Consider the following 24647-nt stretch of genomic DNA (forward strand, 5'->3'; position numbering starts at 1 on the left):
TTTGGACACTACAACCATATGAGACATTGTACCAGGGAAATAGTTTCCGAGTTCCTATCTTGAGTATTTGCCTCTAGTTCAACCACCTCTACATTAGAGGATGTTAAAGGAGGGTCCTCGTTATGATCTTCAACAGAATCTTGCGACAAAGGCTCCGTCTCCTGCACTTCAGCCTCCACTGTGGACACCTTCCCTTTAGCCTTAACCACCCATTGTTCAGTAACCTTAGGTATAACCTATTTTCCCCTAAAGGACATAACCACTCATTGTGATCAATTCGCTTACATAGGTTTCCACTCATACTCCACTCGTACCTTACAGGACATCCATGTAATCAAGTACTAATGGTTTTTGGAAAACCATCTTCAACATCCATCTCTGCCATGACACGAACAAAAAGTCCTCTTTCCCATTGAAAGGTAACATCATCCATGTTCAAGGGTTTAGCTATGTTGGACACCACCTTGGCAACTGATGTTTTACTACGAGCATATACTGGTAAATTATATAACTTGACCCAAATCGGAATCGAGGCAAGGATATCTCGTTCCAGTTGAATACTCTTATGCCATTTTTTAATGATTACCGGTCGTCCTTGGAACATATGGAACCTATACATATTTTGCAACACATTATCTTCGCATGCAAACCGAACTTGGAAGAAACCATCCTTCAAAGAGAGCACCACTGCATTCGGTTCTGGATATAGGCTTTAAAGTGAGGAAAGTAGGGTTTGTTCCCCAAGACATAACAAACCACCGAGTTCGCCCAATACTTCAATTCCTTTGCAATATCTGCGTCTTCAATTTTAACAATGTCCTTTGATTGTATATTGCTATAATACTGCAATGGAGAATAGCCTGAGGGTGATGAATCCACCAACAAAGAGCTCCATGTTGGACGTTAGGAAGAAGGAGAGAGTTGGGTTTGATCTCTTCCCAATGTGGAGGAGGAGGGAGGACCCTCCTCTATGGTGATACTAATCTTCTTCCCCGAAACCCTAGCAAATCCTAGGGTTTGGAATGGCCTATTGAGTTGCTTTTGGAATGGCCTATTGAGTTGCTTTTAAGTTCCACCTATAAACTTCTTGCAAAGTTAAGAGTTATAAATAGGTATAGCTATATATATACACACACACATACACATATTATAATTGCTTAGTGTGGGCCAGTTCGGTCCTGTAGGACCCTAATTCGAGACTGAATAAAAAATTTATGATTTCATTATTTTAGAACTATAATTAGACTAAATCGCTAAGAAATCGGCCCAGACCGACCGAGTTGGTCGGATTTGATTTCTCTGAGTTGATGGTTTTTTGCACACCCCAAAAAAAAAATGGACATCTAAAAAGCCAAAAACCATAAACCTCGGTCTTTAGGTTATATATGTCACACCCCCAAGTCATATGTTACAATAACTCGCGCAGAGTAGTAGATCTGCTATACTGAAAACAGCCTCTTGAAAGCCGAAGCTGAAGCTTCAGATCAGACGAATAATGGCGATTCTTAGAGACTATTATTTTCTTCTGAGTTTCTTCATGATGCATATAGTCTGTGCCACTTCATACGCTGCTGCTGATCTGATCCAAGGATGTGGTGGATTTGTTGAGGTGAATTTTATTTCCTCTAATTCATTTATAGGGGAAAATTATTCTTCTAACTTTCAATTTTCTGAAAAAATTTCCCAGTTAAATATTTTCTTTCCTACCGTCAATCGAATTCAAGTGGATGATAGAAACCCTTGTGGCTACTTCAAAGTGAAACCCCTAATAGAATCGTAAAGATATGATATTTAATTTAACCCCTTTAAATTAGCATCATATTCGTTCCGTAAGAAAATATTGTCTCTCTTGATTTCGCCGAATTGATGGATATGATGTGTTTGGTTTGTTATTTTCTGCTGTTAATTTAGCTCGGCGTGAATCTCTATGTTATAGGCCAGTTCGGTTTTGATCAAGACGAGGAAGGCGACTGATGCTAAATTGGATTATTCTCATATCACGGTATGATATTATTTTGCTCATTTGCGTATCTAAATGATAGTATTATATTCTTGTTTTCACTTTTTCTTCTCTTTCGCTCTCTTCTTTTATTATTTTATTTTATTTTATATTTTTAGGCAAGTCCCAGTCATCTTGATGCACTAAAAGTTTTTTTCTTGAATGAAAGCTGCAAGATGTTCCAAATGGCTCGCTTCCAACTAAAAAGCCCTTAATACCAAAACCTTCTCTTTCAGGGAGACAAATATCTTTATAACCTACTTTTGCTCCACCTGATTTTAAGAAACTTCCACATAAAATTTTCAGTCTCCATTAGCAATTTCTTTGGAAGAACTAACATAAATGACTGGTATACCTCTTTGGATAACAAATAGTCTAAATAGAGTTAATTAATTCCATCCTCCTAGCAAAAGAAATAGCTTTCTTCATCTTTAGTTGGATTATAGCAGTGATGCGATCAACCAAAGGCTCGCAGTTCTCAGCTCTCAAAAGAGTGGAAATGAGTGACACTTGCAAGTATTTGATGGGAAGTTCTCCTTGTAAAAACTAGAATTGCGTTATATGCTGATGTTATCAGCCAATGGCTTGCAATCCTCGGCTCTAAAAAGAATAAAAATAAGCAACCCTCATAAATCTTTTTCTAACAGTTTAAAATCTTTCTGACCTGTTTGATAGATCCAACTTAATCTACCAATTCACTCTCTACACTTCGATAGTTTTATGTTTCGAAAAACAATTTATGCATTCAAAAATAGCATTTGAAGATCAAAATTATATGAACCCTAACATGTTTAATGATGAATTTTTTATTTTTTTGGTAATGAAGAATCAACCAATCCGCAAAACACGCATATATCATTGAAACCCTGGTGTTTTTGTGCCTTGTGAGAACTGAATAGACGACATCCGAGTTTACGGTTTGCCCCATGAGACCCCTTATCCACTGGCCCACCTGTGCGTGTTGTTTAATGATGAAATTGCATGAACATGAACCCTTTCAAATTGGCGAGTGAACAATCTAAGAGTTAAACTTACTTTTGCACCCTTGTTGAATCTTTGAAATCTCCTATTTGACCTTGGATAGAGGTAATTACACTGAATGACTAACTTGTAAAAAAAATATAAACAAACTAAAAATTATTGACTCTTGTTTTCAACGAAATTATGCTAAGTCATATTGCCCTTACAACAACAACAACTATAAATTCCCAATTGTAGGTGCAAAAAATTGCAGACCAAGAATGGTCAACTCAATCAATGCAGAACACTCAAAAAACGAAGAAAAAGACAAAGGAAGCTATGAGACAAAAGCTTTTCAGAGAGAATTGTTATTTATTTATTTTATTTGAGGTCTCTGCCCCTATTTATAAGGATTACAATAGCCGAGTCCTCTTTAGACTCCTTTCCTCAAGCCCTTTTCTTCTTTATTTTGTTTCCATCTAGGTTTCTATTACCGTAGCTGCATACTTGATTCACAAGTCTAAAATTTCCTCTGAGTTTTTGAGTTGAGAATTCGGCATTGGACCTGGGCTTCATGCATTGGTCGAATTGGGCTTCAGCTGAGATGGGCTTACAGCTTACTTTATGTCTTGCTTCTTATTCCTTGGGCTGTCCACGTGTCATCTTTCCACCGGCTCTCCACTTATATAGATGGCTCGTTTTTTATAAGTGGAAAATTTTCTCTCCACACTTTGCCCCCAATTGTCTCCTAAGTTAACGGTCCTAATTTGAAGGGAATTTAATTTTTGCTTGAATAGTAGATAGTCCTGGGTAACTTGGGCGGTTGATGTCAGTGATTCTTTTACCGCTAATTCAAATTTTTGATGGTGTGAGTCGCTCCTCTTCACCTTCCTCTAGCTTCCCATGAATAACATGGATAACCTGAATTGGGTGGGGCATCTGTTGGGTTAACCCTACGGGTATTCAGCATTGGTTCTTATGGCTTAGGCTGCTCCTTGCCCAACAAATACTTAGTCAACTCTCCCTTGGCCAGCATAGCCTGTACTTAGCTCCTTAAGTTCCTACACTCGTTGTTGATGTGACCGAAGTCTTGATGAAACACACAATGTTTGTTCTTGTCGTTTTGCTCAAGTGGCTGCTTTGTAGGTGGCGGAGGTTGGAACTTATTCTTTTTCTCCTGATACAACCGTGCAGTTGATTTCAAGTTGAGAGGTGAGAGTTTATTAAACTTTTGGCATTCTTGAAATGTAGGTTTCCTTTTAATGAAGTAGCTCTGAACTCTTTCCACCATTCCCTGAAACTCGTCATTGTCAGACCAGAAATAAAAAACCTTAAAAGGTTTATTAACCTTTGCAGGGAGAGTTTAACCATAAAAGTGATATATGAATGATTATAAATACCTGGAGGATGAAAAGAGACTTCAGAATAAGGGAAGACCATGATCCATTTTTCATTATTCATAACTCTGTTCAGTGTTCAAGTGATCACCAGTAAATTGAAAGCCTACATTGATAGTTTAAATTAACCAATTCATTTTGGCATGTACAATTATTAAAATTGTCCATGGATCTTGGCCATCCTTTGAACCCCTTATTCTTTTATGTTTAAATCTTATGGCATTAAAATCCCCTGCAAGAAGCCATGGAGAGGAAGAAGCCAAACAAGACATTTACCTGATCTCCTTCTATAATTCTGTTGAAGGAATAGATTATTCTTGGGTAGTTATGCTGTTACTTTCTATCTGAATGCAAGTGGCTTTATATATTAGAATTATACATACCAGGGCCCATGTGACATCTAACATCTCGCAGTTGATGTTTCTTCCTTCTCTTAACTAAAGAAGAGAAATCTTATATCAAATTTTCTTCTCTGTTGTGATCTAGACATAGGGGTTGGCATATTGTGTAACTCATGTCACAACTGTTATGACTGGTTACCCAATTTTGACAACATGGCCTCCAAAAAAGGGGAAAGAATCATGTTAGTATTATATATTCGTGCCCCTGATATTTGATATTGTAGTTGGTACATTGATATTACAGCTGCCCTTGTGTAGTTGTCTTTGGGATGTGCTCCCCTCTTGAGCTCTCTTTATTGAAATTTTACTTATCGTAAGAAAAAAAAAAAAAAAATTGATATTAGTGTCACACTTCTAAATTTAAATACCGGAACATCTAGTCCCATACTTAAATTGTGATTGACTTCTATTCAACATCCAAATTCATTCACAATAATGTTTAATAAACCACATCACCAACTAACATATCATTCAACTAGAAAGCACCGACACTTCACCTAGGGGTGCCATGGCGGTGTTGGACATGTGAACATGACTCGGACACGATTAGAAGTATCCTAAAATTTAAATAATTTAATTTTTTACTGACACGGCTAGGACATGGCTGACACACGGCATGGACACGACAAAGACACATTTTGGACACTTTTAGGACATGACAGGGTCACGGGGCGGTTTTTTAATTATTATTTTTTTTTTAGAAAAATGGGATTCAATGAAATTTAAAACATATTATGAGTTAGGTAGAAAGATAATATAAAATTTGAAAAAAAAAAAAAAATCTAGCTCTAAGCTTCGAATTAGTGATTTAATAGATAAAATGAGTAAAAGTTATTATTATTATTTTATATATAATAGTATATTATATTAATTTTTTTTTTTATGTATCCATGCTGTATCCGTGTCCTATTTTTTTATTTTTTTTATTTTTATTTTTTATATTTGTCATATCGCCGTGTCCGTATCCATGCTTCCTTAGTCATTCAATATTATAAAATCCACAAACCAACTTCAACTAATAAATTCCTATCTCCATTATGTGGTTATCCTCACTACAAGATCACTAATGCTAGAAATAAATCTAAAATAATAAAAATACAAAAAATAGACGTCTCTATACAATCACGTGTCTAGGGAGGTTAGATTGTCGTTACGGGGAGGGTGTTGGTGGGTGGCAGTCTAGAGAGGTTAGATTCCCAGCGGGTATGGGCTCGTGGAAACTTATCCATAGAGGTTGGGATGAATTTTCTAAAAGGATTCGGTTTAAGGTTCAAAGTGGAAGAAATGTCAGATTTTGGGAAGACACATGGTGTGGGGATTTGGCTTTGGCCCATAAGTTCCCGCTTATTTACCGAATTGCTGCTAATAGAGATGCTTTTGTTGCTGATTATTGTCGTCTTGATAATGGAAGGGTGACTTGGGATTTACGGTTCCGTAGACAGTTCCATGACTGGGAACTATTGGAGGTTACAGATCTTTTGACTTTCATTTATAGCCAGATGGTGGTCGCGGTGGGCATGCATGAGATGGTGTGGGTGGGTTCCTCGAGAGGGGTGTTTGAGGCCAAGTCTTTCTATTTTAGTATGGTGGAGTTTCTTGGCCTCGTTTTTCTCGTAGACAGCTGCTTTGGGAAGCATCCTCACTATTGATAATCTTAGAAGAAGAAGTCAAGTTGTGGTAAACAGGTGCTACATGTGTAAGAAGACGGGGGAATCTGTCAACCATCTTCTTATTCATTGCTCGATGGCAAGGGATGTTTGGACCATGTTTTTGGTTGCTTCTAGTATTCCATGGGTGTTCTTAGATTCAACGGTTGACTTGCTTGAGACTTGGATAGGGTGTACAGTGGAGAGCCGAGTCAGAGATGCTTGGAGGGATACTCCCTTGTGTATATGGCGGGGTTTGTGGCGAGAGAGAAATAGGAGATACTTTGAGGGTGTGTAGTCTCTTATTTGGGCTATTAAGTATAGTATACTTTCTTCTTTATTCTTTTGGGTAAATGGGCGGGATTGTATGTTAGTGGATTTTCTTTTGGATTTTGTTGATAGCTTGAAGCTTTAGTGTCGTCTTGGATGGCAGTTGTTTGTTTTGGGAGCGCTGCCCTTTTGAACGTGTTTATATAATCTTTTCTTTATCTATCAAAATAAAAAAACTCTTGATTTTCTGATATTGATATTGATAAAAGTAATACCTGATCCCTAAACTCTTACAACATGTATTTATAGGCATAAGCAAACCCTAAACTATTAAGGAAATTAAAACAATGACAACTTTCTAAAACAGACAATGAAAACTTTCTAAAACTACCCTAAACTATTTAGGAAAGTACAACAATGGAAACATCCTAATATAGACTCTTAGCTATTAGGTAATTAAAACAATATGAAAAAGGAAACTAGAAAACACTCTGGAAAAAAACTGTTCATGCACTGTTCATTGCTGTACTACATCATGCTTCCCCTTCTTTAGAAGAACTCGTCCTCGGGTTTAATTTGCTACGGGTCATATAAAAGTATGAACAAAGTTTTGTACCATTGACGACATGACCTTGGTATTTCATAAACTTGCTTATTACTTGTCCAATCCCAAAAGAGCACCAACTGTGATAGATTTCCAATCTCCCTTGGCAACTTAAAAGAAGAGAAATTATTTGAGACATCAAGCCTTTGCAACTTTTGACAATACCCATTCTCATAAATAATAAGACCACTGCTAGATTCAACAACAATATTTTCCTTGAATAGCAGACAATTAGGAATGCTGAATTCTTCAACAGTAAGTGCATTTGAATTCAGATATATGTATTCCCATAAGTTGGGCCTTTGCCGAACACCAAGTGCAATTCAAGGATGTGCCACTATAGGATTTTGGATAGATTTTAAAACAAATCCAAGTGCTTCATTAATGAATGTCTCTTTGCTGTCCATGCTATCCATATGACGTGTACAAACTTTTTTTTTTGATAAGTATATGACGTGTACAAACTTTGAGGTTTGTTTCCTCAAGTTTGGCCATACACTGAAAATTATTTTGAAATGAATTAACATTTGTATCATTGGGAACTACCTTATCTTTAACAAAAGAAATATTGATGGCAATAGTCTCGGTCGCATAAGATATACTAGGAGAAGTTGTGGCAACACCCACTTCCCGAGTCTTGACTGGTGTTGATTGATGGTCGAAGATGGTGGTGGTTTATTGGAATCAGTTTGCTATGCAGAAGGAAATTTTGATTACAAACATTCTGTTGATCCAACTGGGCTTCCACTTGAGTGGCTAACTCAACTGCAGCATCAAGGGTGAAAGATGCTTGCAGCATCACTCTATCCTGAATAGCCAGCCGCAAACCATTATTGAACAGCACAACTTCTTGTGCTTCAGTCTCTAACAAATTGTTGCGAGATGATAAACCGATAGAATTCTTCAGCATAAACACGAACTGAACGATTTACTTGGTGACAATTTTGGTACTGTTGAAATAAAATCTGACCATAATTATCTGGTAAAAATTGCTTCTTCGTAATTTGTTTATCTGAAACAATGATCTAATCAGATTCTTCATGTGTCTGGTTCGAGAATGTTGTAACTGATCCCACTACGCAAAAGTACCACTCTTAAGACGATAGGCGACCTGTTTAACTTTCTTTTCCTCCACGATACCCAATAATCAAAAACAATTGTCAACATCTGAAAGCCAGTTCAGAAACCCTTCGATATCAAGTTGACCATTAAAAGACGGAAGGCCAATTTTCATCTGAAAATCTCACTTGTTTCGACCCGTGATCTCCATGTGGTAAAACGATACCTTCAATCTCGTCATCACTCGAATCAGACCAGAACAATGGAAACTTCCTAAAACTTACAAAAATGGAGATCTCTCATTTAATTTTTGCGAATGATACCTTGGTAATTTGTGATGCTGATGTATCCTAGTTGAGATATTTGAGGTGTGTCATGGTTTGCTTTCAGGCAATTTTGGGTTATAAAATTAATGTAGGAAAGAGCGTGCTTGTCCTTGTGGGGGATGTTCAGGATATCGTTTCTCTTGCTGCAGTTCTTGGGTGTGGGGTGAGCTCTTTTCCTATTCCCTATTTGGGTTTGCCGTTGGGTGCTTTGTTGAGGAGGGTGGAAGTTTGGGATCTTGTGATTAAGCGATTTGAAAGAAGACTAGAAGGGCGGGAAGGTTACTCTTATGAAGAGTACGTTGTCGAGTCTCCCTAAATACTTCCTCTCTCTCGTTCAGATTTCCTCCTCTGTAGCTGAAAGGATTGGTAGACTTCAACGAAACTTCCTTTGGGGTGGGCGGGGGGAGGAGTTCAAGTATCACCTTGTTCATTGGGAACAAGTGTGCAAGCCGATTCCGTTGGGAGGTCTGGGCATTAGGAGGTTGACCCCTTTCAACAGGGCTCTTTTGGGCAAGTGGCTGTGGAGATTTAGAGGAAGGTTGTTGCGTGCCGTCATGGGGAGTAGAGAGGTGGGTGGTCCTCTGATCCGATCAGATTCGGGAGGCGTGGGTGTTAGGAAATTTATTCGGAAGGGTTGGGATGAATTTTCTAAACACATTAGATTCAGAGCACGGGATGGCAGGAGTATTCTGGGAGGATTTATGGCGTTGCAATTGTCTGTTGGCTTGCTCTTTCTCCATACTTTTCTGGATTGCCTTGGATAGACATGCTTTGGTTGTCGACTGTTGATAACGATAGGCTCACGTTGGATGTGCATTTTCGGTGTTTCTTTAAGGATTGGGAGATGGATAATGTTTCTGGTTTGTTGGAGCTGCTGTATAGACAGGAGGTGGATGGTAGTGGCACGGATTCCTTGGTTTGGGTGCCTTCTCCTTAGGGGAGATTTGAGGTCCGTTCCTTGTTCCGATGTCTCTCTGACTTTCATGGCTCTATTTTCCCTTAGAAGACGGATTGGCACTCCAAGGCTCCCCTCAGAGTGGCTTTCTTTGTCTGGACTGCCTTTGGGGCAAGATTTTGACCCTGGATAATTTGAGAAAGAGAAGACAAATTACAATTAATTGGTGTTGTATGTGCAAGAGGAATGGCAAGTCCGTGGAACACCTTCTTTTGCATTGCCCTGTGGCCCACGATTGCTGGAGCCTTATTTTTGGACTATTCGGCGTCCAGTGGGTTATGCCTCGATCTTCGAGGGATTCAATTAATGTTTGGAGAAGTTGCAGTGCGGGGGGCCACACGGCCATGCCCGAGAGTGTTGGAGGGCGGTTCCCCTTTGTGTTTGGTGGTGCTTGTGGAAGGAGCGGAACAAAAGATCTCTTGATGGGGAGGAATCTTCCTAGGGGGCTTTGAAGTTCCATATTATTAGCTCTCTTTTTAGTTGGGTTTTGGGGAGAAATTGTATATCTATATTGGAGTTAATTGATTTTTTGGGTTCAGTGGGTCCTTAGGACCTTGTCTCTGGCTTCGGCCTTTGTGTGGCTTTTGGGATGCGTTCCCCTTTTGAACGCTTTCTAATGCAATCTTACTTGTAAATAAAAAAAAAAAAAAAAGCTCACTCAACTCAATGAAAGGTGTGCACCATAAATCATAACATGATCAGTGTCTCACACAGAATTCTACAATATCTCATCTAGTCTTGCATGTAGTTCCCCTTTTGAACACTTTTTAATACAATCTCACTTGTAAAAAAAAAAAAAAAAAAAAAAAAAAGCTCATTAAACTCAGTGAAAGGTAGCTGTCTGCTAGATTTTGTAAGTTATGTACACGTCACTATGTGCGATTTCACCCCACTAGGGGCGATTTGTGAGGCGATCTGTGTTTTGGTTGTTTGGAATGAAATCTTTTCTGGACATCGCAAGGTTACCAAGAATTTCGCTTGGGAGAGATGTGAAGTCGGCAGTTCCTCATCGCGGTCCGTCGTTGTATATCGACGGGGAATCCGTCGGAGGAAGGATATCTGTTCTCTCCTCTTGTTTGGTAGGAAAATTTGACAAGGAAGTGGGGAGTTGCGATCGCGTGAAAGAATGGGCAGCGAGGGCTTGGAATACGACTTGTGGAGTGGGGGTTTCACCGTTATCCGATTCAATGCTTCTTTTCCGGTTTCCTTCTCAGGCAGAGGCCAAACGTGTGTTGAAAGAAGGGCGAAGACAATGGGGTTCTGCAACTTTGAGGATCGATGTGTGGTCCTTTCGTGTTGGTTGCCGTGGCGTTCTCAGTGATCAAGGTCTCAAGCAAATCCGGTTGTTTGGACTTCCATTACATTTATGGTGCCATGCTCTGTTCGTCGAAGTGGGAGAACTTTGTGGTGGTTATGTCAGATCTGACGCGGATGAGACCAGGGATGCTGAAAGCGTTCGGATAATAATACGAGTTGGTCGTGATTGTTCGAAGTTTGTGTATATCAACGACGACACTTTCTGCTACAAGGTCGCGATTTGGGAAGAAATTTCGCCGGAGCTTGTTCCTTCAACGGAAAGTCTTGAAGGCAGTGACGGATCTCATCTTATGTCGGAAGAAAAATGGAACGAGCTTCTTAGCAAAGGTGAAGAAGGGATTCTCGAAATTCAACAGTGGCTGAAGGATCGTGAAATTCAGCAAAAGGTGAAGTTTATTGGAGGTAGACGACGAGGTGAGATTCACACGCCGAGCAAACGCGTCGTTGATGAGCAACACCGGTGTACACGTGGTGAACGGTGGGCTACCCCTTCAGATTCAGCTTTATCCTTATCTCTTGAAGATAAGGTAGGGAAGGATTATTTTCGGGCTGATAAAGGTTTTACTTTGGGCCATAAGTTATCAAGACAGGTTAGGAAATTTGGGCTTGATAATCATGGGCTCATTCAATCTCAACCTTATAGAGCGTATTTGGGTTCTGGGCCTGTTAGAAGAAGACTACAGAAAGGGCCACTAAGATTTGGTCAAACTGGGCAACTCCAAACTGGGCCTCTCAAGTCTGGGCCTATTAGAAAGGTACGAAAAGGGCCTAGCTCATTATCTATCTCACTTACAAACATCAAACCTGGTCCTAATGAATCACAAGCCCATACCAAACCCTCTAATATTTGGATGAAATCCGAGAGGAGATTGACGAATGTCGGACGCCATGGATCTCGGTGGACTCGGAATGAAAAGCAGAAATGGGTCGCACGTTCTCGCACTTCTTCTCCAGGTTTGAGTCCTAATCTTTCTCTCAACACTCTTTCTACTTCTTCTCCTTCTTCTTCGGGTGAAGTGGCTAGCGACAGGAATGTTATTGAGAATGTTTCGGGTCAACAGAGAAGTATCATTGGGATTTCGACTTCTAAATCAGAGTTGGACGTCTCAAAGGTTACTACCGAGAGTACAGGTTTTTTCAATGGAGTGACAGTTTGTGTTGGAAAAGATTTGCATTTCAAATTGAATAATGATTCAGCCGTAGCTTTGCTTAAAGAGCTTCGGCTATTTACTTCAGTTAAAGGTTTGAGCAATTTTTCATCTGAGCATGAGGAGTTTTCAGTAATCCCATCCAAAGAAGTTAATGCTTCGGAAATAGAGGGGATTTTACAGGAAGGAGAGGTTGATGTTGCTCTTCAGCAGCACCCTTTTAACGTATCTTTTTCCGGGACAGATCCTGTTCACGATGAAGTGGACTTTATGGAACCTTTGGCTGTTGTGCGGCCTGATTGTTTGGAGACAACCACTGATCTGGGCATGGAATGGGTCATCGAGAATGTTGGAGCAGTTAGTGAAACTTTGGGTGTCTCTGCAGAAGGTTTTGAGGAACAAACCCTGTGTATTCTCCACGAAATTATTGCAGGAAATGGTAGCAGTGAACCTATTCGTGACACAAAAGAAGTCAAAGTCAGAAATTCACATCGGAAAGGCGAACAGGAAGTGAAGAATTTGATTTCTTGTGTTAACTACGATGGAAAGAATGGGTCGACCAAAGAAAGGGGGAGAACCAGGAGTGGTAAAAGGGGAGGAGGTGAATTGATTGTTTTTGGTTCTTCATGAAGCTACGACTTATAACATGGAATGTTCGTGGTCTTAATGACCCGAAAAGAAGAAGAGTTATCACGGTCGCTTTGAGGAAGTGGAGTGCTCATGTTGTCTGCTTACAAGAAACTAAATTGGCTGATATTACTGTTGAGATTGTCAGGAGTCTTTGGGGATGTAGGTTTGTGGACTTTGAAGTTTTAAATGCAACAGGCACTTCAGGTGGTATTCTCCTCATGTGGGATCGTAGATGGTGTCAAGTTTGAACTGTTGGAAGGGTATTTTCTCGGTGTCATGCATGTTTCAGATGGAAGAAGACAATTTCAAATGGACGTTTTCAGGTGTGTATGGGCCTGTTACTGATAGTGATAAACCAGTCCTGTGGGAAGAGCTTTGCTTTGTTAAGGACTTATGGTCATTGCCTTGGTGCTTAGGTGGGGATTTTAACTCTGTTAGATCCCCATTTGAGAGATCCACAGGAGGTAGGTGGTCTTCAGAAATGACTATGTTTTCAGAATTTATTGACAATAATTTTCTTATCGATCTTCCGTTGGAAGGAGCGGCTTTTACTTGGTCTAATGGTAGGGAACCGGTTACTTTTTCTCGATTGGATCGTTTCCTGATTTCTGGGGCTTGGGAAGAGCATTTCCCGGATGTCTCTCAGGCTGTGTTGGTTAGAGTCACATCTGATCATGTACCTCTTGTTTTGGATTGTGGTGGTTTGAGGTCTAGACGCACTCCTTTCAGATTCGAAAACATGTGGCTTAGATCTGAAGACTTTCAGGGGAAGGTTCAGTCTTGGTGGCAAAAAGGGTCTTTCACAGGCTCTGCTAGTTTTGTGTTAGCTAGAAAGCTTCAATTTCTTAAAACTGAGCTTAAGAGATGGAATAAAGAAGTTTTTGGGAATCTTGAATGGAAAAAGAATAGAGCCCTTGCTGATATTGCTGAGCTTGATCGTTTAGCTGAGGTGGGACAGAGTAGGGAGTCTTTACGCTCTCAAAGAGCCTCTTGTCAAGCGGTTTTTGCTGAGATTGCTCATATGGAGGAGATTTCGTGGCGTCAAAAGTCTCGGGCTTTGTGGTTAAAAGATGGTGATCGGAATACAAAATTCTTTCATAGACTGGCCAATGCTCACAGAAGGTGTAATCATATCGGAAGTATTCGGGTTAATGGTTTTGATTTGTGGAGAGAAGAAGATGTGCGCAGAGGAATTGCTTCTTTTTACCAGCAGCTTTACACTGAAACTTTGGATCGAAGACCTACTCTTGATGGTCTTCCATTTAATACTATTTCTGCGATGGATAGGGATAGTATTGAGATTCCATTCACGGAAGAGGAAGTGCTTAAGGCACTTTCTAGTTGCAACGGGGACAAAGCACCAGGGCCAGACGGATTTACTATGCGCTTTTTTAAGGAGAGTTGGGAGGTGGTGCGAGAGGAGGTGATGAGTACTTTTCAGGATTTTTATTCTCATGGCACATTTGAAAAATCTTTGAATGCATCTTTTATTGCTCTCATCCCTAAAAAGGGCGGTGCATCTGATATCAAGGATTTTCGGCCAATTAGCTTAATCGGATGTATGTATAAGCTTATTGCCAAGGTTCTTGTTTCCAGGATGAGTAAAGTGTTGGATGGTCTTATCTCAGAATCGCAGAACGCTTTTGTTGGTGGAAGGCAGATTTTGGATTCTGTTCTTATTGCTGGGGAATGTGTTGACTCTAGATTAAGAAGCGGGGTTCCTGGCGTTTTGTGTAAGCTTGATATCGAGAAAGCTTATGATCATGTTAATTGGAAGTTTGTTTTGTATCTTCTTCGGAGGATGGGATTTGGTGATAGATGGATAAAATGGATTGACACTTGTATCTCATCAGTTATGTTTTCTGTTCTTGTGAATGGCTCTCCTGCGGGTTTTTTTGCTAGCTCACGTGGTCTGCGACAAGGTGATCCATTATCTTCTTTTCTTTTTCTCATCGTTATGGAAGGTCTGACTAGATTAATGAGAAAAGCGGAAGATTTGGGTTACATTAGGGGGTTCAGAGTTGGCAGAGATGTTGATCATCAGATCCAGATTTCCCATCTTTTATTTGCTGATGATACTTTGGTATTTTGTGATGCTGATATTTCTCAACTCAGATATCTGAGGTGCACTCTTGCTTGCTTCCAAGTAGTTTCTGGGCTTAAGATTAATGTCGGAAAGAGTGTGCTTGTTCCAGTGGGGGATGTTGCAGATATTTCCTCCTTAGCTGCTGTTTTAGGGTGCGGAGTTGGTTCTTTTCCTCTTCCTTATTTAGGATTGCCTTTGGGAGTTTCTTCTACTCTGGTTGGGAATTAGGACTCAGTGATTAATAGATATGAGAAAAGATTAGCAGGATGGAAAAAGCAGTATCTATCTAAGGGTGGGAAAGTCACACTTATAAAGAGTACTCTTTCATCCCTTCCTACCTATTTTTTTATCTTTGTTTCAAATTCCATGTTCTGTTGCTGATAGAATTGAAAAAATTCAGAGGGATTTTCTGTGGGGTGGAAGGGGAGAGGAGTTTAAGTATCATCTTGTTAATTGGGATCAAGTTTGCCAACCATTGAGATTCGGAGGGTTAGGCATTCGAAAAATTGTTCCTTTTAATCGTGCTCTCTTAGGAAAGTGGTTATGGCGATTTGGAAGGGAACGACATCGTCAGTGGAGAAGAGTTGTCTCGTGTCGTTTTGGTGAGGGGAGTGGGGGTTGGTCATCTCTTCCAGTCACTATTACGGGAGGCGTTGGTTTGTGGAAATTTATTCGGAAGGGATGGGATGTTTTCTCTACTCTTATTAGATTCAAAGTTCGTAATGGCAGGCATGTTCGTTTTTGGGAGGATCTTTGGTGTGGCGACCAGTTGCTTTCAGACTCATTTCCTAGGCTTTATAGCATTGCAACTAATAAGCATGTTTTCGTGATTGATTGTTATCATCTTGATAACAATGGAGTTACGTGGGATGTGCGGTTTAGGCGGTCTTTTCAGGATTGGGAAATGGAGGAAGTTTCTGCTTTTTTGGATATTTTGTATAGGCAGAAGGATATTGGCAGAGGGTGTGATGATATTTTGTGGGTTCCTTTGGCTCATGGTCGGTATGATGTCCGCTCTATGTTTATTCATTTATCCAATTTCGTTGGTTCCGAGTTTCCTTGGAAGTCCGTGTGGTGCTCTAAAGCCCCTCTTCGAATCGCGTTCTTCGCTTGGACAGCTACATTGGGGAAGATTTTGACTTTGGACAATTTGAGAAAGAGAGGCAACATCATTGTTAATTGGTGTTGTTTATGCAAAGATGATAGTGAATCCGTGGATCATATTCTTTTGCATTGTCCTGTGGCGTTTGGTTGTTGGAGTTTTATTTTCAGCATTTTCGGCATTTTTTGGGTAATGCCTAAGCACTCCTCTCAGTTGATTAACGCTTGGAAAAGCTGTCCTGTTAAGAAACAAGCTCGTGCTTATTGGAAGATTGTTCCTCATTGTGTTTGGTGGTGTTTGTGGCGTGAGAGAAATAACAGATCCTTTGAAGGAAAAGAATCGTCCTTAGCTAATTTAAAAATTCATATTCTTCGTTCTTTATTTTTTTATGTTAGAGGAAGTATATGCTCCTCGATTGATGATTTCTTTGATCTCTTGGATTCTATTGGTCCTTAGATCTTTTCTCTTGTATTAGGGATGCGTTCCCCTTTTGAACGTTTTTCTAATATATTTTTACTTATCAAAAAAAAAAAAAACTCAGTGAAAGGTGTGCACCATAAATCATAACATGATCAGTGTCTTACACAGAATTCTACAATATCTCATCTAGTCCTGCATGCAGTTCGACCAAACTCCCAATATCTCCATCACTTGCCACTATCCATACCATTATCAACATCAGTTTTAACATGATTAGTGTCTCACACAGAATTCTACAATATCTCATCTAGTCTTGCGTGTAGTTCGACCAAACTCCCAATATCTCCTTCACTTACAACTATCCATACCATTATCAACATCAATCACAACACATTCCATTCAAACACCACATTATGTGTCCTAAAACACATCCTAACTGCAATTTATAACTAATATGTACAAACTAGGGAGATTACTAGACCTAAAAAGCATTAATTTTACCTAACTGCCCATAAATGATCAAAACCTAATTAATCAACACATAATCACAATATTTTAAAATTCCGTAAGAATGATGGAGAGTCTGTGGATCACCTTCTTTTGCATTGTCCCGTGGCTCATGACTGTTGGAGTCTTATTTTGGGTCTTTTTGGCGTCCAATGGGTTATGCCCCGGACCTCAAGGGATTTGATTGACATTTGGAGGGGCCAAAGGGTGGGGGCTCATGCTTGCGATTATTGGAGGGTGAACCCACTTTGTGTTTGGTGGAGCCTTTGGAAAGAGCGGAATAGAAGATCTTTTGATGGAGAGGAATTCTCCATTGGAAGTTTTTTTTATCATTTGTTCTCTTTTTTGCTGGGTTATGGGGAGAAATTGTATATCTTTAGATGAAATTGTGGACTTTTTGGGTTCTTTGGGTCCATAGGACTCCCCCTTTCTCTTTTTTTTGGTTATTGTTCAGCTCTTGGGACGCGTTCCCCGTTTGAACGCTTTCTAATACATTTTTTCTTAAAGGACCTGGTTGCGGGCCCATAAAATTGGGCTCAGAGAGTAGACTTAAATGGTCCAAACATGGACTCAAAACTCACTTGGGGGGAGTCACACTCTCCTCCACTCACTTTCCCCTCGAGTTGGCATGTGCAAAGCCCATACCCCTCCTCCTCTAATTTTTTTTGCTCATAAACTCTACCTGAAACTCACACTCAAGAACCAGCCTATTCATCCTCAAAATCCATCCTTTAAACACGTTTCAAATCTCTTCAAACAATGGGACTTTAGTTCCACATACATCAAATACTACATAGAGATAAAAATCACTCGACTTAGTGACCTAATTTGACCATTTTACATATTTTTTTTTTTGATAAGTAAAAAATATATAAAAAGGCGTTCAAAAAGGGAACGCGTCCCTTAAACAAAAATGGAATTGGGGTGTAAGGTTTCACATAATCCAAAAAAATAATTAAATCATCAGAGGAGGAGCAAGAACTCCTCTTCACATAATTGAAAAGAGAGCGGATAATATATAGTTTCAGTGTCGCCATAGACGACTCATTCCCTTCAAACATTCTGCTATTTCTCTCCTTCCAAATGCACCACCAAATGCAATGTGGTACAATTCTCCAATAATCGCATACGCCTCTTCTCACGCGACATCCTCTCCAAGCATGAATCAAATCCTTAGAAGAACGTGGCATTACCCAACACATGCCAAACAACCCAAGAATAAGATTCCAACAGTTGTGCGCCACAGGGCAATGCATGAGGATATGATGAACTGACTCACCATCTTGCTTACATAGACAACACCAATTAACAAAACAATTCCCCCCTTTCCTCAGATTATCAATAGTCAGTATCTTACCCCAAACAGCAGTCCATACAAAGAATGCCACCCTAGTTGGAGCCATAGACCGCCAAATGGTCTTCCACGGAAAGTCGATGCTATCAAAATTAGATAGACATAAGAACAAAGATCGCACTTCGAAACGACCATGGGAATAGGGAATCCATGTCAGATCATCACTACCTCTGCTAACTCCTTCCTGTCTATACAACTGATCCAAAAAAACACATACCTCGTCCATCTCCCGATCTTGAAAGGAACTCCGAAAGTGCACGTCCCACGTAATCCCACTACTATCAAGCCGAAAAGTTTCTAGGGTTTCATGCATTCTAACGTAAAATTTCCTCAAATCTGCAACTCAATACCAAAAATTAGAACAATTAAATATAATAAAGTCATTTTATAGCAAATTATTCAACTAAATCAACAACTATGTCAACACGTTTAATGAAGAATAATGATGTCTATGTAAGATAAACTTAGGGTTCATGAAGGTTTATTTTATTATTATTTTTATTTTTTTTTTGTTTCCGGTAAGTAGGGTTCATGGGATTCATATACAATATATATGCACGTATTTATGTACTATATTTACACAAAAAGTCATTATATTTGTGATTGAAAATTAGTATTATTCGTGTATTCATCAACCCTTTGAAGTTTGAACACGTTCAAATAGATATCCATTAATTCACAAATTATACAACCATATGTGATATGACTTTCATGCTCTTTAACCAATTTAACTAAATTTACTAGAAACATGCCAATTATTGTAGGAAAATTAGAATATTACTTACATGGTAATATTTCCAGTTTCTTATGATCTCTTTCCTAGTTCTCTCTCTTCAAGACTGTAGACTGATTAATGTAGCGCTAGGCATTTGTAGACAACCACACACACACACACACACACACACATAGTCTCAATACCCATGTAGTTCTTCTGTTTAGGTTAGGATTCCATCACAAATTCCATTATTTCTTAATTTATTAAATACTTAATTATCTTTTATGAATTTACCCCTTAATTAACCACTAATTTGTGTTATTAATTCGGTGGTTATTACATTGTAGTGTCAAGTCCTCAAAAGTACTGGAAAAGACTTGATGCTTTGTTATTATGTTGGTCAAATCAGCTTTAGACCTTTATGCTTAAGTTTTGTTGATTATAAATTTTTGCTTAATAGATGTGCTATATCTAAGATTGGAAATACGTCATTATGAAACTGTAGGTTGAACTTCGCACATTGGAAGGATTGGTGAAGGAAAGAACTCAGTGTGCTCCAAATGGTTACTACTTTATTCCGGTTTATGACAAGGTATTTTGAAAACAATATCATCTCACATACTGCATTGAATTACGTATTCTATAATTCCTTCCGTTGAACATACCATCATATTTGTCTATGACTTTTCTGCTGACATTTAGTATTTTATATGAGGCATACAAAATGTCTAGAAAGCTTAACAAGTGACTAGGACTGCTAGTGAAGCATTTAAGCTAGTTTGGCTGGTGGGTTAGTATGAGTTGGCTTGATTATGCTACCGTCTTATGCATACTTTAAGCAACTTTTAAATGTTCAAAATGGAGACATGATTTTAAGAGATGAAACTTGGCATATGAGTTGACCAGTTTTCTCACTCCTGCAGGTACAGTTTTATGATTTAATCAGTTGGGTTCAGGTTGGAAATTTCAAATCCAGCTTGGGCTTTGGTTTTGACCTGTTGAAGGGTTCGATTACTGTGTAAATATTTTGTCATAAATTATTGTTGACATTTTGACCTACGTGAAGTCAATTCAACTTGCAAGAAGGTTGGATGCTTATAATTGGACTTAGATGGTAATCTCAAACCTGCTATTATATACAGCATCGAACCATGGATTTGATAAATCAGGTTAGGAGTTCGAGGATTGGTAGACAGGGAACTGAGAAAAATCAGGTCGTTGAGGTCAAATTGAGTAGTTTGCTTCGTACCTTTTCATGCTTACACAAATCGTGTTTGTTTGGTGTAGATGTTTGACTTGCTAAGAAGCTGTCAGCAATCTTTATCTTCTCCTAGCCATTATTTGCAAATGTAGCTATCGGCCGTGGGAGCTCATTCATTCTCTTGCTCTATGGAAATTTATACCATTAGATTGTGAGGCCCTGATTGCACGATGAGAGTGTAATTTGCGAGGACTATTGTTAAACTTACTTGCTTTCCTTCTTTATATAATCATCCTAGCACTCTAGCAGTGGTGATATGAAGAGTACCCCTCTTGTCTAACGTGTCGAATTGTAGGCATTGTACTTATATGCTGTGGCTGTGAATTAATTTGTCAATTTTGTTGCTCATCATTGCATCTTTGGTTCCTCCTTTTAGATATCATTTTGTCTGGTTTCCATACATTGCCAAGTGGAGCTGGCAATGGGTTAGGTTTGGATAGTATCAACTTCATTTGGGTCCGTGTCAGTTATAACAACTTTCTTCCTTTATTCTCGCACTTGTTGAAACAAACCAAACTAATTTTTGTCTGGTCCTTTTGCCAACGTGTTCATACTTATGTTGTTTAAAACCAACTACTTGTAGCATGATGTTAAGTGCTGGTTTGGAGTCTAAAAGGAAAGGGTGGGGCTAAGGCCTAATGCTTTGATCCTTACAGCTTAACAGTAATTTGAAGGAAAAATAAATAAAAGAAAAACAATCCATATTAAAAATCGGCTGTTCTTTTTTTTTTTTTTTTGAAAACCATTTAAAAATTGGCTGTTCAACCATCAATGTATTTAACGTGCTTGTCTGACCCTCTTATAATTATATGTTTTGTTCATTTTTTCATCACAAGGTTTTTCTGCTTACAGGGTTCTTTTATAATTAAAATCAAGGGGCCGGAAGGATGGACAAGGGACCCAGATCAAGTTAAGTAACTCTTTTGTTAATTTCAGAATATTCTCGTGTACAGTGTTTTTGTCTCCTTTTTGACATGTGACCTGTTTAGACGTATATTATTAAAATAAACTTACAACCAAGTCTGACAGAAAATAATTTTTTTTTGTAGGTCCCTGTTGTTGTTGATCAGACTGGCTGTAATGCCAATGATGATATAAATTTTCGATTCACAGGGTTAGTCCAAATTCAAACACTTCTAACTTTTTTTTTTTCATGGTTGGTACTCACACACACATGCCTACATGGAGACTTGAACCCTTGACCTTCCTTTGGGAAATAAGGTTCTGATACCACCAGGCCACTGGCCCATTGGTAACACTCCTAACTTCTGTTTGTGTGATTCTAGATTTTTGTTAAGGATAACGATTTGGAGTCCAAAAGTCGGACAACTCTGACTGATTTATGTTAGTGGGGGCTGACGTCATCATGATGTTATTAATATCTTTGACATCATGATGACATCAGCCCATACTCACATAAAATTAGCTGGAGTTGTCTGACTGTCGGACTCCCTATCATTACTCTTTTGTTAATGATTCGTATTCTAAATTTTGTTTGTCTTATATGCATCATGACTCAACCTATGTGTACTGCAAGTTTTGCTGTATATTAGCCTCTTAAAATTTCATACTTTGTAGGTTCACAATATCTGGAAGAGTTGTAGGAGCTGATGGTGGAGAGAGCTGTTCACATAAAAATGGGGGCCCATCAAATATAAAGGTTGAGCTTTTGTCTTCCATGGGCGATCTGGTCTCCACTGTTTTAACATCATCGGGGGGAAGTTACACTTTTGCCAACATTATCCCAGGTCTGTACAGTACAGAAGGACTACATGTTCGTATATAATTTGCTGACTTCTCTGTCTGGAAATAATTACTTGGCCTAATAGAAAGAACACTGAACGTCATTTGTTTCTATTTATCTGGTTATCCAATTATTTATATATATTTTTCCTGGTAACCTTTTAACTTATTATTATTATTTTTTTCCTGAATGGGATTTTTTTTATATATTTTCAAAATGGAAAGATAGAGTACAAAATACAATAGAGAGGCATACCTCTCTTTACAAATAAAACAGGAAATGAAAAAACTTCATTTCCAAAACAAAATAAAAACCAACACCAATCAAACAGCATCAAAAATAGCTAGAATGTCTGCTAGACCAAGAGAAAAGAAGTTCAAAACTTCCCAAATAATATCATTTGCAGCAACAGTAGGAGAAGCTTTGACACCTCTATGTAAAGCTGAGTTTCTTTCCAACGAAATCTTCCAAATAAAAACTGAAAACAGCCCCTTTAAAATCTTAGACTTGATCCCCTTATTTTTTGTAATCTGTATCATCCAGTCCACAAAAAACTCAAGTCAGAAAACCTGTTATCAGGAATTTTCAACCAAAGCACAACCTGTTGCCAAACTGCAACAGCATACACACAGGTGTGAAACAAATGAGTATTGGAATCTTCATCCTGAAAACAATTATGACAAACTGAAGGTCCATGAGAACCCCTTCTCTGTAAATTAACACATGAAAGATTTTTGTTATGCATGATGATAACAAACACAGCAGCAATCCGTGGTCTGCAATATTTCCAGCACAGGTCCTTCCACGTAACCACTTGCCCCCTAGCCCTACAAGCTTTCCAGGCATTTTTCAAACTAAATTCACCTTGAATCCAATCAATAACATCATCTCCAGCCTTCAAATTTATATTAGTAATGAAACCAACAGCATCCACTGGAAAGAAAGGAGGGAACTGCCAAACACCATCAACAATGAGAGTTTCTGCTTTAGCTTGTTTATCAAAATTTCTGAACAAATTAACTCCAAATCTCTGGACCAAAAACAGACCTGCACACCAAGGGTCAAACAACATGTTAAAAGAAGAACCATTCCCAATTTTGTACACAACATTTTCTTGAATGAAATCCCTGATATCCAGAAGTTGCTTCCAAATACTTGAATCTTGAACCTTTGAGACAACCATCCAGAAATTATTTTGTTGTAAATATCTAGCATGCATCCACTGCACCCACAGGGTCTCCTTGTTCCTCAGAAAATCCCAGCAGATAGACACTTTTGCAGCAAAATCAATATCAGTAATTTTTCGAAGATTGAATCCTCCTTCTGCATAAGGAAGGGTGACTTGACTCCATTTGAGTTGAGACATCTTTCTTGAATCCAACTTCCCACTCCACAAAAAGTGTTTGAACTTTTTCTCCAAAGCAATGATACAACCCCATGGAATTTTAAAACCGAAAACCCAATGATACAGGAAAGAATAAAGAAATGATCTGATAAGCTCTATCCTACCTGCCAGAGATAAATTGATTGTATTCCAATGATCAAGCCTGGCATTGACTTTATCAAATAAACCCTTGCAATCTGCAGACTTCAAAGCTCTATTTGCCAGAGTAATTCCAAGATATTTAATTGGGAAAGCTTCAGTTTTCATTTGAAGAACCTGTAAAATTCTTCTCTTGCCTCTAACAGCCTTTGAAAAAATCACTGAACTTTTATCTTTATTCACTGCAAGACCAGACACCTCATGAAACCTCTTGAGCACTATTATTATTATTATTATTATCACCACTATTATTATTACCTTGACTGGTTTGCCATTTTAACTGTCGCCGTCCTTGGTTGTAGGAAAATATAAATTGCACGCTTCTCGTCCTGATTTGGATATTGAAATTAGAGGTTCCACGGAGGTTACCATTTTCTTCTCTCTTTTTCCTTTTTCCAATGGCTTTCTACTTACTATTATTGAATACAACCACCCCCCCCACCCCCCCACCCTCCCTCCCTCCCTCCCTCCAACATCTCACATATGTGAATTTTTGTATCTCGATGTACAACTAAATTCTGCTTGTCCCCACGCAGGTGCAATTGGGGTTTGGAAATGGTGTAGTCGATGATATTTTCTTTGTCACTGGATATGATATTCGTGGATACGTAGTTGCTCAGGTGAATTTCTCCAAAATGTAATATCCTCACACTTGTCTCTGTATAAAATGATACTCTTTTATGTTATTTTGGGGGAATATTTTAATGCCACTTGATTTCATATCAAATATGTAATGGTGATTTGCATGTTCCATCTTATGCCACTTAACTCAAAACTGAAGTTCATGTACAAGAATGCTTCTTATAAAACAAAAAGAGTAAATTACACCAGCCTCCTTGAGGTTTGGTGAAGTTACAGGCAGATAGATCTTACATAGGGGTATAAACGAGCCAAGCCGAGCCGAGTAGTGGGCTGTTTGGGCTTGGCTCGGCCGTTAGAACAGGATGTTTGAGCTTGGCTCGAAGCCGTTCACGAGCCCTTCGAGCCGAGCTTGAAGATCATTCAAATTTTTATTTTTATTTTTTATTTTTCTGCCCAGAAAAGCTTGTTTAGAACTTAAAACGACACTTTATACGGAGTATATATATATATATATATATATATATATATATATATTTATATATTAGAGTACAAACTTACAGAGATCTATATTTATAATTATATATATATATATATATATACACTCTAATATATATATATATA

General features: G+C 38.7%; 1 protein-coding gene across 3 annotated transcripts in view; it reads left to right on the forward strand.

The window, feature by feature from the left end:
- The first annotated feature begins 1384 nt into the window (after positions 1–1384).
- The window catches only part of LOC132306162 (uncharacterized), an 81950-nt gene continuing 58687 nt past the window's right edge, over positions 1385–24647 (forward strand). For all 3 annotated transcript variants that reach the window (XR_009481843.1, XR_009481842.1, XM_059803428.1), the window contains exons 1-8: positions 1385–1609; positions 1937–2002; positions 19402–19488; positions 21010–21066; positions 21207–21271; positions 21736–21905; positions 23747–23808; positions 23981–24064. Coding sequence is in view for 1 of the 3 variants with exons in the window: in XM_059803428.1 (XP_059659411.1) it covers positions 1496–1609; positions 1937–2002; positions 19402–19488; positions 21010–21066; positions 21207–21271; positions 21736–21905; positions 23747–23808; positions 23981–24064 (705 nt within the window). In the remaining 2 variants the exon portion in view is untranslated. The remainder of the gene's footprint in view (positions 1610–1936; positions 2003–19401; positions 19489–21009; positions 21067–21206; positions 21272–21735; positions 21906–23746; positions 23809–23980; positions 24065–24647) is intronic.

Source organism: Cornus florida, unplaced genomic scaffold (assembly GCF_030987335.1).
Source record: "Cornus florida cultivar Cherokee Brave unplaced genomic scaffold, ASM3098733v1 CherokeeBrave_3.0.0_Hap2_Chr05, whole genome shotgun sequence".
NCBI lineage: Eukaryota > Viridiplantae > Streptophyta > Magnoliopsida > Cornales > Cornaceae > Cornus > Cornus florida.